Source organism: Labeo rohita, chromosome 19 (assembly GCF_022985175.1).
Source record: "Labeo rohita strain BAU-BD-2019 chromosome 19, IGBB_LRoh.1.0, whole genome shotgun sequence".
Classification (NCBI taxonomy): domain Eukaryota; kingdom Metazoa; phylum Chordata; class Actinopteri; order Cypriniformes; family Cyprinidae; genus Labeo; species Labeo rohita.
Genome location: NC_066887.1, coordinates 28381139 through 28394291, shown reverse-complemented (window position 1 = coordinate 28394291; position 13153 = coordinate 28381139). Strand labels below are relative to the sequence as shown.

Sequence of the window (13153 nt, the reverse complement as noted above, 5' to 3'; positions counted from 1 at the left end):
ATACGTACTCTATTGGTAATATATTGGTAACTTCATGACTTACTGGTAACGTAACTGCAACGTCGCATACACGTAATTTCATGACCATCATTTACACGTTCTTTATATGCACTGAATTTGCTATATATAATTAAATATAATTAAACGTCAGACACAATATTGAAAGTTCTTTTGAGATAAAATGTTCTTTTCACCAAATCAGAATATGTACGATTGCTTATATATATAACGTTAGTGCAAAACAAAGAGATTGAATTTCTGTGCAATAATATGTTGATGTTGTTTTATATATACACGAATGTAGATTGTTCAAAGAGTTAGAGTGGGTTTGTCTTTCAGAGTGTCCTGCAGTTGAGTCAGAACGCTACTCATATACTCCTGACTTTCATGTCCCTTTGTTCTGATCTCTGGCCAGTTCTTGTCACTCGTCTTTGTAGGACTGCACAGAGATGGGTACATCCACAGCAGGAGAGAGAAGAAATCCTTCAGCATGGGGAGTGTTATGGTGTTATATACTGCATTATCATTGATCAGAGAGATGTTCACTGACCTGTAGGAATTGGATGTGATTTTCAGTGTGTGAGAGCTGCTCCAGGTCAGTGATCTCCTTCTCCAGATCTTCAATGCGCTCTTGGTCCTGTTTCTCTGCTGCTTTCCGCCTCTCTTCCATCATCTCCAGCAGTTCAGTCTGACATCTCTCAATGGAGTGGACAAGATCAGTGAAGAGTTCAACATGGGCTGCTTTCTCCTTCTCTGTGTTTCTCTACTCAACTAAGATAAATCAACAAATTATTAGCTTTGTTTGAAATAGAATCAGTGTAATTATTGCCCATACTTAAGTTTATTTAGGGGGTTCAAAATCCCTCAACTAATGTATTAAACTTCATCCTGCAGTGTTTACACTCAATGATTTCTCAAATCATGTGTCTTGGTGAGAACAGATGTACTATTTCGTTAGTGAGCATATACAATAATAAAACAAGAAGTTGCTATAAATTAACTTGCATTTTAGACTTTTGTGTCTTCAGTGTCTTCAGTGTGTCACTGACCCCTTCCTCTACTCTTCTATGTCCCTTCCTTCATGTGATTCTGATCACTTTCTCCAGCCAGGTAAACCATCATCTCAGCTGACTGCAGTGTGTTTTTCCTTAACTTTTCGTATATTAAATATGTAAATATTTTCATGTATATTAAATAAAAATTATCTACAAAAAGTAACAACATTGTAATTAGCAAAAACTACAGTTTTTTTTTTATTGGAAATATATTTTAGGAGAAGCATTCTGTTGAAATTGCATTTGATTAAAGTAAACCCTGTAACTCAAGTACTTTATACCCCTGCATTACTATGTATTTACATTTAAATTAATCATTTGGTACAATGCACTTATTGTGTACATACATGTTTTTACATTGTACTTATATTAAAAAACACCTCTATGTAATAACATCTGTAATGAACTTCTGAATTTCTGTACATAGTTGTTAAGGCTACCTAATATAAAGTGTGACTGATGATTATATGACATTTCTGTTCCTCTGCTCCATGGTTTGTTTGTTTAAAAGCATGGATAATCCAACACAACAAATGGGAATAGCATTAGCTACTTTAGAAAACAGAAAACACATCTGTAAATCGTTTAGTTATACTTTTATGAAAATGTTAAAAGCAAATGTACATAAACAAGGATATGTTGGCAAAAGTGAGGTTTTTGCATCTCACCCCTGTAACCCAGGCCATTTAAAACCTTTTTGTTGAATGGCTATCAATAGTCCCTAGCTTTTTTCCAGGTTGGGAAACTTGAAAAATCTTGCCTTGTGGTCAGGGTTTTAGCCTTTCCCATCATGAGACTAATTAATGCAGCTTTTCACATAACACAAGCATACCATTTTACAGATAAAAAGAAGCAACTGAAAAGACAATTGTTCAACCACAGAACACCACAAAAAAGGCTGCTACACCCACAATGCAATTTAGTTATCAGTACTTTGACAAAGACCTATACACAGACTGGTAGTCTGACTGAACAAACACAGACAAGTGGAGTCATACAAAACCTTGAAATGTCCCAGTGCTGCTGGACTGCATATCAGCAGTCATGGAGGACCAGAACTAAATGATCTATAATAAATATTTAATTAATACTAAATCAACTCACTTTTCTGACTTCTGCTGAGTGTTTGATGTCTTGAATCTCATTTTTTCTGTCCTGGATCATCTGTTTTGTCAGTTGAGTCTACAGACAGAGAAAAACACACAATAATATTTTTTTCTTTACAAAATAAAAAAGGTGATTCCTCATGATATGAGGCCTTTAAATTTTTTGTTTTTGTAACTTCTACCTTTTTCTTTTCACTCTCCTCTTCTACAGAAACAGTGTTGTGGTTCTTGTGGTCTGTCACACAACACATCAGACACACATGTCAGATCATCTCTACAGAACAGCTCCAGAGGTCTCTTGTGTTTCTGACATAGTCCTTCAAATTACTCACAGGCTCCATCAGTTTGTGTGTCTTTAAACCTTCCACTTTCAAATGAGGCTCCAGGTGAGTTTCACAGTAACAGCTCTGACACACCAGACACGACTTCAGGGCTTTCAGCTTTGTTTCCTCACAGATGTCACACAGAACTTCAGGCTGATTTGAGAATACTGGATGGAGAAATGATAATGATAAACACCTGCACTACAGTGTAAAATCAACATGTGCAGTATCTAGTGTGGCTGATTTCAAGTAGATAAAGTATAAGAATTCAGGTTATTGACTTACATGGAGGATTACCTATACTTCCTCTCCACTCTTGTCTATATGGTGGTATTGGGAGAGATTCTGCCATTGTATTATTCACTTATGTCTTATGTCTTTTTAAGGGAAAAAAAAAATAAAATTAAATCAAATAAATAAATAATGAGCAAACAAACAAAATAATTGTATAATAACTGCTGTTTACATTAAAGGAAAAGTACCGCAATTTTCCCTCAAAATTAACAAATATTTTGTGATTATACAAATGAAATAGTTTTAATTGTATTTCATTGTAAACATTTTATTTTGTAGGAGAAAAAATCCTTTAAAAAAAAAAAAAAAATGTTTCTTAAAGACGCATACACTCATAAAACACCTGAAACATTTGCTATTTATAAAAATGCAAACAATAAACAAACAAATCTTTTTGAAACATTTTCTAACAAAATGTCTTCCCAAAATAAACTAATGCAAAGTCAAGTGTTTTTAATCTTGTTAGATGTGTTCCTGGGTCAACATATTTTGTTGACCATGTCTGCATTTAAAAATTTAATCTTGATGTTTCTTCCTAACTCATGAGTTCTAAAATCAGAGGAAATGATAGATGAATCTGATGTACAAGCACAAACACTGATTGTAAGCCTAAACTGCAAAAACTATAAACTGTTTTTTCAAATTTGAGTTCATCATTCCAGGGTCAACAAAGATGTTGATCCAGGAACAAGTAAAAAGGTTTACCCATTTAGACAGGGGATGTTGTCAGGTGGAGGAGCCAACATTTGAGTTCAAAATGTCAGCAAGAATAGTAATGTACAATGAGATAATTGCATGTTTTACAAATCATTATCATTGCAGCAACATTTGAAAAATAAGATTAATGTATTAGTCTGCTTTTACATTGCTTAACACACTTCTGTTTTGACACATTATATTTTTCACCCTTCTATTGCTATGGTTATCAGCACATTATGTTTAGATATGTTGATCATTGCGATTTCGAAAGTAAAAACCCATATTTATTTGAGGACTGAGGGATTTACATGTCACTCCTGAAACTTTCACCAGTATTACAGTTTTAACTGAGGGTGCTCTTGCTTCTGTTTTAGGATGCTTTTCAGTGTGTGAGAAAATAGACGTGTGACATGAGAGTGTGAGAACAGTGTCAGAGAGTTGGCAGCCTTGATTTACAGTACTTTGCAGCAGCTTCAGGTTTGTTTGTGTCAAAGGAAAGGTCACATATCCTTCATGTTTCTTAAGTCTTTAAATGACAGAAAGTACCAAACTTTGCTGTAATGTACTTAATGACTTATTTCTAATACTGACACCATTTCAGTGCAGTAAACAACTAAACTGGGGCATGTTGCATAAACATGTTTAGAGTGTCTTAAGAACTGGTATGACCAAGTAACAGTTAGTTAGGGGTAATCAATCTTACTTTTCGGTATCATATTAGACCAATGTACATTTATGTGTAACTGACTTTGAAAAAACAAAAAGTTATGAGCAGTCTTAAATAAAAACAGAATGTACAAACTTGTCAGACTAGTTTGACAATTAGTACAGCTCAGAAAACAGCCCCGAATTCTGTTCAACATATTCCAGTTTGACATTAACCCTATTAAACCAGGCATTTCTATTAGAAACCCATACAGGACAATCTCTCTTATATTTCTATCACTTACCTGTGAGTATCAGATGTGTCCACAAGGGTCTTTGAACGGCTCAATAAATATTCTGTCGTTTAATGGCTGAACGTTCCCTTCAATCTCTTTATGAATTCCAGTGATGTCAAAGCGATGTCCTCCTGTATTTACACATTTAAGTTTGTCTCTGTATTTGGTGTGTTGGGCTCATATGTGTTGGTTTGTATTGGGACTGATGTTTCTGTCATAGAAGTATTAAAAGGCACACACAAGTTTGATTATTTGACAACATTTGTGGAGAGTTTCCAGTACAAGTTCTTTTCACTAATCAAAAGCACAAGTGTCTGGCCTAAAACATGAGTGAAAGTAAAGTACAATTTTAAATTGCATTACATTTGCAACTGAATTTATGCTTAGTTTAATGATTATGAACATAAACAGTGTTGGGGAAAGTTACTTTTAAAAGTAATGCATTACAATTTTGTGTTACTCCCTGAAAAAGTAACTAATTACGTTAGTTACTTTTTATGGAAAGTAATGCGTTATGTTACTTTTGCGTTACTTTTAAATCTGGGCAGGGCTTGCTTCTTTGTTTTTAATATAAAAAAATAATATAAATTCTAATGTAAAAGCCCTTTTACACCAAAAGTGAAAGTACATTTATGCAGGAGATCACTCTTCAGCTATAAACAAATAAAACACAATGTTTATCTAAAGTAATTTTTGCTTATTAGCATGGTTGAATTGCATCATCGAAGGTCAGCAGCAAAGACACTGGTTAATAAAATGGGATTAAATACATAAAGGATATTTGTTTTATTTAACATATTTAATTACTGCAGGGTTGCTTCATATTCTGAGTTTGCATTTCACTGTTTTTATTAATTTTAAGGAATACTGAATCTGTTTTTTTGTGAGTGAGATGAATTAATGCATGTTCACATTTAGTCTAGAATACAGTAACATCATATTTACTCCCAATTTCCCGAAATAAGACTTGTCAATCAATAAATGGGGAAAAAAGTAACTGCCGTTACTTATTTGAAAAAGTAAGATATTTTCATAGAAATTCAAAAGTAATGCGTTACTTTACTAGTTACTTGAAAAAAATAATATTATTACGTAACTTGCGTTACTTGTAATGTGTTACCTCCAACACTGAACATAAATATGGAAAAACAAATGTAGACCTTAACAGCATTAACATCAATTCAACTACAAAGCTGGCGCTGAAAGTATGTTATATAGTGTTACAAGTCACTATGACTGTTATTTATTTCTAAAATAAAGCTACACGTAGGATAAATGTATGTGACAAAAGTTATTTCTGTGACAGTTCCAGCTGTCTGACAGGGTGCAGTGTACTGTTCTGCCTGAGATTCCCTGGTTCCTCATTGGATGGCACAATTTCAACCCCAGATCACCTCTCCTTTGTTAGAGACTTGTTGCAAACCTGTATTAAGCCAACCTTATTTAAATGCTTCACTGCCTATTGTTCTTGTTCAGTCCTGATGTCTGCTAGAACATGTTGTTTCTAAGGATTTGTGGCTAGTGAATTTGCTGTCTTCCATTGAGTTTTTTGGATTATACTTTTTCTTGTTTTTCTTGTTGTTTCTTTTTGGATTTCTCTCCTGCCTGACTTTTAGGGCAGCTTTACTGTTTGGATTACCTTTTTGTATTTCCTATCGATGAGTGTTTTTTGAGTGCCTCTGTGGCAAATTAATTGCTGTTTAAGACTGTATCTGTTGTTTTGTTTTGATGAATTTTTTTTTACCCCGAGTAAAGAATTCCAAGAGTCAGACTTTGAGCCTCTCGATTATTTTCCCTGCTTCTGGGCTCGACCTGCTCCAGTGGTGCAGTGGTAAGCACCAAGTATATACACTCGACAAAACTGAGTTTGAATTCCTTGCTTCATTTTCTGCACTCCTTGCTGATATAGTGTACAAAACAGCCATGCACTGTATAGGAATTAGAGAACCAGCACAAAAGTGAATGATTGTGGACACAGCAACAGTCCACTCCTGGAGTCAACTCCTAGGGCTGCATTTCACTGTGATTTGTATGTCCTATAATTTTCATTTTGTTTAATGTAAATGTGATTTTTAGATGCAGTGTAGCAAGTTTGTGTTCAGTTTGTCTGCAGGTTATTTACTTCCTCTTTATTTAATCTTTGTGATTTGACAATATTACAAAAACACCATACTTTGCTTCAAAACAGTCAAATTACATATTTTTTAAATACAATTCTGATATCATTTCAGTGACACTAAAGTAATGGAGTATTTGACATGATTAAACCTGGTTCTGTTCAACTTCCAAACTCCTGTTTGATGACAAACTCAACCATGACACTTTCTTTAGAAACCTGTTCAGGACAGTTTTTGTGAGTTTGTTTTTTTTAATCTCTCACTACACTACATTGATGTCAAAGCTCCTGTGTATACACATTTACATTTGTCTTTGTATTTGGTGCATTTGGTTCATGCGTGTCTGTTTGTTTTGGTACTGATGTTTCTGTTAGCTCATGACGAAGAGATATCAGCAGATGCCCAAAAGCTTAATTGTTTGGTGACATTTCTTATGAGTTTCCAAGACAATTCCTGCTCAACTTGCAGATGTTAGTCAGTCTGTTTGTCTGTCTGATATGTTATGGATCACCTGTCACTCGCATAGATCAGGGTTCAGATGAGCTGTGGAAACCTGCTCTGAGAAACACTACTATGATTTTACAAGCTCTGGGTAAAAGATCTTTAATGTCTCTAAAACCGCAAAAATAAATAAATAAATAAATAAATAAATGCTGGGAGTTCCTTGACATAAATGTCAGTCTCAGTGTTTGCAGATACACTAAAGTAGGCCAACAGAGAAAACTTGCTGAAAACTTTTGCTCCAGAAAAGAAAGTCATGTAGGTTCAGAACGACATTAAGGTGAGTAAATGATGACAGAATGCTGCTCTTCCTTTAAAACATCTTGTCAAAACTGTCTTTCTTTGTTTGAAGCATAAAAACACACTACAACAAACTATGTTTTCTATAGACACATTAATAAAAAAATACTTGACATACTTAACTAAAATTGCTTGGGAACAATTAACAGAACAGGTGAATGAGGGAACAAACTAAGAAGGCAGATCAAACCATGACAGGAAAACAGAACAGAACTAAATCAAAACGAAGAACAAAACCATAAACCTGACAGCATTACATTTTGACATAAGTGACAATTTAAAAAAAATCATTTTGAAAAAAAACAAACAAACAAAAACTTTAATTGTTTGAGTAGCATAGATTTTATCTTAAAAGTCAATATTTTTATTTAGTGTATTTCATATTGGGGTAGATTCATTTATTGTAATTGACAGGTGTGATGATCAGTGGGCTTGAGTTTTTACCTTTATCATTAGTGTATGGGCTAAAAAATGGATAGAGTTTGTCAGTGAAAGACTGACCAGTGAAAGAGTAGATATGAGAGCTGGACTCCACATCATAAAAGGAGACCAGACCCTTCTCATAATCCACAAACACACCGACACGCTGTGGCTTCACTCTCAGAGACAGAGAGACATGAGGGTTATTATAGCCACTATATTCATTTCCATTCCTCAGAACAACAGTCCAGTATCCATTATTAGGACAGAGTGAGTTCTTTCCCTTCCTGTCAATGGATTCTCTGGCCACTCCTAAATCCCAGCCAGTCTTTTTCTTCACCTGCACCTCAAAATAAAATCTCCCTGAGGAGAATCCCTCCTTTCCCAGCACATTTACATATCTATCAAATCTCTTTGGGTTGTCTGGGAGTTTCTGTTTAATGTCTCCACATCTCACTTGTTTTCCATTATCAGTTAGGATGAGATATGAATTAGCTGTATCAGGATCCAGAGTCACATCCACTGAGAAAACAGAGAATATGAATCACAACTTTAACAATACAAAGATTTTTTGAAGATGTTTAACAATGTAATATACATACATGGTTTAAACATTTCCACATGTTAGCATAACAAACCTTGCACTGTTGAATCAAAGAAAAAAACTGTCACTGATATTGCTGAATATTTATTTTACTATAACAAAATTACATTTCTGGCTATAAAGTAAATTTTTCATCTCAGTTTTTAGTGTTTATTTAAAATGAGACAAATTTTCCATCATTTTAATCTCCAATTAGATTAGATATTATTTATTGCTTTATAGTTATTTATTGCTTTGCTAACTAGCAGAATAGACTAGCCAGTTTTAAACTCCAGTTGCACAGATTGGGAAGGTTGTAACACTGCATTACAATATGCATCACTATTATTAGAACTATGCTAATCTATGACATTAGAGATTTTTTTACATTAATTACTTTCATGATTTTCAACTAGAAACAATGACAAACAGGTGAATAAAGAAGGTCAATGTTCGATTTTCAGAAATTATTATTTGAAGAAATGTAAAGCATTTTGGCTGGTTTATTTGTCTCCTGTTCTGTGAGAGCTGTGTGTGAAGAGGGAGGAAAGTGTTGTGTTCATCTCTGTGTTTTTGTCTGAATGTGTTTTTCATCTATTTGCCCACATTGTTTTATATTTTATATATTTGTGTGTTGCGATCAGGGCCATTTCAAGAATGGGGCCCTGGCATGTTCATTGTCAAACTCTAAAATTAGTTTATTTTCATTTTTTTTTTTTTAAAGACATTTTTAATAAAAAAAAAAAAGTGAATCATTTTATTTTATTGACTAAATATTTTAGTTTGTCTTGTTCATTTTTTTATTTCGATCATTTTAAGCTGTCATCATGTTACAGTGTGCTCCTTAGATGTTACAGTGTTCCCCAATCACGGGGCATGTTGTCCCATTTCACTTCCATTTTTGGGGGGTAAATAAAGAAAAAAGTATACACTGTAATTATGAAACACAACCCACATATTTGTATTAGACATATGAAATTACAACACATTGTACCTGCATACTGCTGCATCCACTTCAGCTCTGTAGAGACACAAGACAAAATAAACAATACAAGATGTTTTTTTTATGTGTGGAATTATAGACAAGCTTTAAAGATATATTTAAAGAATTGTGTACAACATCATGTTTTTATCCAATCAATGTATGTGTTTGTGCTGATATTTAAAGAATCAAGCAGAAACCCCTGTTGCTTTGTGTATGAGCTCTTAATTTTTCATTTACAAGAACAGCTAGAGCAACTTGAGCACTTTTTGAACATTAATTGTTTCTCATGGGGACATAACTTAATTTCAGAATGATGTCTTATCAATTTCATTTTATTTTAAAACAAATATTCTTTCCAACTACAAAACCTATTTGATCTGACATGTATTCACATGGAACAACTGAAAGACAAATTAATGGTAAGTGGTAAGTGAAGGTTCAAAATCTAAAGTCTCATGATCGCAGTTACAGGGATGAAGCTGCTAGTACTAGATAAATTTACTACATATTTTCTGAAATTAGTGATGAAAATGACTTCCCTCTTCAAGAAGAACTGTGAGGTGCTGAGTGAGCCACAAACACATGATCACATACTTATTTCAGCCTTAATCAGATTCATTCTTCACTACTGACACTAAAAGAAGATAAATGTATGCATCTATACAGTGTACTTGAGATTGACATACCAGTTACTGAGTGACTAAGTTTCTTATTAAGAGTGTCCTGCAGTTGAGTCAGAGCTCTCCTCAGAGTCGCCATACTCTTATGAGTCTTCAATACTGATCTCAGGCCAGTTCCTGGTGTTTGTAGGGCTGCACAGGGATGAGTAAATCTACAGCAGGAGAGAGGAGAAATCCTTCAGCATGAGGAGTGTTAATGGTGTCACATACTGCATTATCATTGATCAGAGAGATGTTCACTGACCTGTAGGAGGTGGAGGTGATCTTCAGTGTGTGAGAGCTGCTCCAGCTCAGTGTTTCTCATCTTTAGCTCAGTGATCTCCTGCTCCAGATCTTCAATGAGCTCTTGCTCCTGTTTCTCTGCTGCTTTCTGCTGCTCCTCCATCATCTCCAGCAGTTCAGTCTGACATCTCTCAATGGAGCGGATGAGATCAGTGAAGAGCTCAACATGGGCTGCTTTCTCCTCCTCTGTGTTTCTCTGCTCAACAAGGTCAGTCAACAGATAGTGGTGTTCGCTCAGGCAAGAATCAGTGTTACTATTGCTTATACTTCAGTGTTTTAAGGAGTTTTCAAAATCCCTCAACCAAGCATAAACATTTCATCCTGCACCATTTGCACTGAATGACTTGTCAAATCATGTGTCTTAATGAAGAGAGGTGTAATATTTCTGTAATAAGTGATCAGGTAATCACAGCCATGTTGATATTCAGACCAACAGCATGATTGTTAGTGTGATATTGCTTTTATACAACAATTCAATAAAAAAAAGTTAATATTGTTTGATTTTTATTTTGTAAACTAGCTAATATTGATTAAATTATTGTTGTTTTATCTGTATTTTCTCCAACCAATGAGTTTCAAAAAAGTCCCAACATACTGATGATCCCTACTAAATAAATCAGTCAGTGTTATTAAACAGTTGGTTGAGTGACTGAATCAAAATCAATAGCTCTTTCATAAAGACAGTGTAGCTTGAAGAGAGAGTCACTGTAAAATCCCCATCACAGATAAGTGAAGTGATACAAACAGTGAAAAGTCCCAGTGCTGTTGAACTGTATCAGGAGTCTTGGTGGACCACAACTAAATTATTTATAATACATTTTTACATAAACTATTTTAAACTCACTTTTCTGACTTTTGCTGAGTGTTTGATGTCTTCAATCTTTTTGACTCTGTCCTGGATCATCTGCTGCACGTCTTTCTGTGTCTTCATCAGTTGAGTCTTTAGATAAAGAACAACACATTTATCATAACAGAGATTTGCTGTCTTCTGATTTGCAGTGTTTTTATAATTAACTTGTTTATGTCTAGTTTTGAGCCTAGTTTTGACAGCAACTTCTACCTTCTTCTCTTCACTCTCCACTTCTAGAGGAACAGTGTTGTGGTTCTTGTGAACTGCTTCAGTACAGAACAGACACACATATGTCTGATCATCTCTACAGAACATCTCCAGAGGTCTCTCATGTTTCTGACATATATAGTCCTCCAGATTACTCACAGGATCCATCAGTTTGTGTTTCTTTAAACCTGCCACTCTCAAATGAGGCTGCAGGTGAGTTTCGCAGTAAGAGCTCTGACACACCAGACACGACTTCAGGGCTTTCAGCTTTCTTTCCTCACAGAAGTCACACACAACTTCACTGAAAGTCACACTTTTTTTCTCAGGACTTTTCTTATTATAGTGATCTACGATTCTCGGAGTGTGGTATTAATCTTGAGATCAGGTCTTTGCTTGAATGTTTCTTTACAATATGGACAGTTGCAAGTCTGGCTGTTGTCCCAGCACTTTTTCAGACAGGTCTTGCAGAAGTTGTGTCCACATGGAGTGCTGACTGGATCAGTGAACACGTCCAGACATATACAACACTGAAGCTCCTCAGTCAGTGGACCACTGGAGGATGACATTACTGGAAAGAGAAATTCTGTAGATAAATCACATACATTCCTGAAAAAAATTTTAAAAAAATACTCACGTGTCTATTCCCATATCAATAAAGTAATCAAGTCAATTGTCCAATACTGTAAATCAATTGCGGGTCATCACTGGCTGACTTACATTGAGGTAAGGACAAACTGCTTCTCCTGTTCTTTCTTCCTTTTAATGATGTTGGTGAAGATTCTGCCATGATTGTTGAAGCCTTTTTAAGACAAAAATCATGACAGATATCTTATTTAATATCTTTAATTATTATCAAATTAACTAATATATTCTGTTGTCTATATTAATTATTAACACATTCAAGCCCATTTGAAAACCATAACAGGTTTTAAAGTTAAATATTATTTAATATCAAGCTGATTTTACTAGATTAAACCAATGAAAGCAACAATGAAGTATCAGGGCTTTTTGAAATAGATCCTTAAGTTAACGATTGCACATAATTTGTACAGTGTATTTCCTCCTGGTAAAAAATGCTTTATGTATTTCCTGATATATAACATGTTACCACAATTTTTTTTTTGACATCAGCTCATTTAAATATCTCAATAATGTATAAATAAACAAACTGTAAATAAAATGTATAAGTATTATATTCAGCTCTTCACTGATGTTTTACGTTATCAGAATAAATATTTCACTGTTTCCAACCTAAACAATCAAATTAGATCATGACCACTGAATCGTTTTTCATAACAAAATATTTCATTTCAGGTAAACAGTTTTCACATAAAAATATATTTCTCATAAAATAAACTGCAAAATCTTGATTTATGTACCTGTGATTTTCAGTTGCAGTGTAGCAGGTTTGTGTTCAGGTTTTGGGTCTGCAGGTCATTTACTTCCTGTTTCTTTAGTCTTCATGTTGTGTGACAGAATGACAGAAACACAAAACTTTGCTTGACAACAATCAAATGACATACTTTTAATACAATTCTGATACCATTTCAGTGCAGTAAACATTCAGTTCTGTGGAAGAAAATTCCATTTCAAAACACAGTGAGTGCACTCATAAAATCATGAAATTTTGCTGTTCGTAATGAAGGTAAAAAAAATATTAACATAAACATAAATAATTTATCTGTCACTTACCTGTGAGTATCAGACGTGTCCACGTGGGTCTTTTATTGGCTCAGTAAAATATTCTGTCGTTTAAAAAGGTCGGTCATTTCAGGTGTCCATATTGTTGCTGATCAAGGTAGTTTCACTT

The 13153-nt window shown here is 34.4% G+C and overlaps 1 protein-coding gene and 1 pseudogene across 1 annotated transcript; both read right to left on the bottom strand.

Moving 5' to 3' along the window:
* Window positions 1–514: 514 nt before the first annotated feature.
* On the bottom strand, window positions 515–2644 carry LOC127182405 (tripartite motif-containing protein 29-like). Its single transcript, XM_051137710.1, has 3 exons — window positions 2344–2644; window positions 2160–2237; window positions 515–763 (listed from the first exon to the last, which is right to left on the bottom strand). Exons 1-3 carry the CDS (start codon window positions 2410–2412, stop codon window positions 524–526), a joined length of 387 nt encoding a protein of 128 aa, XP_050993667.1. The 5' UTR covers window positions 2413–2644; the 3' UTR covers window positions 515–523.
* A 3917-nt stretch (window positions 2645–6561) lies between these two features.
* Window positions 6562–13151, bottom strand: LOC127182399 (E3 ubiquitin-protein ligase TRIM39-like; annotated as a pseudogene).
* Between the last annotated feature and the right edge of the window lie 2 nt (window positions 13152–13153).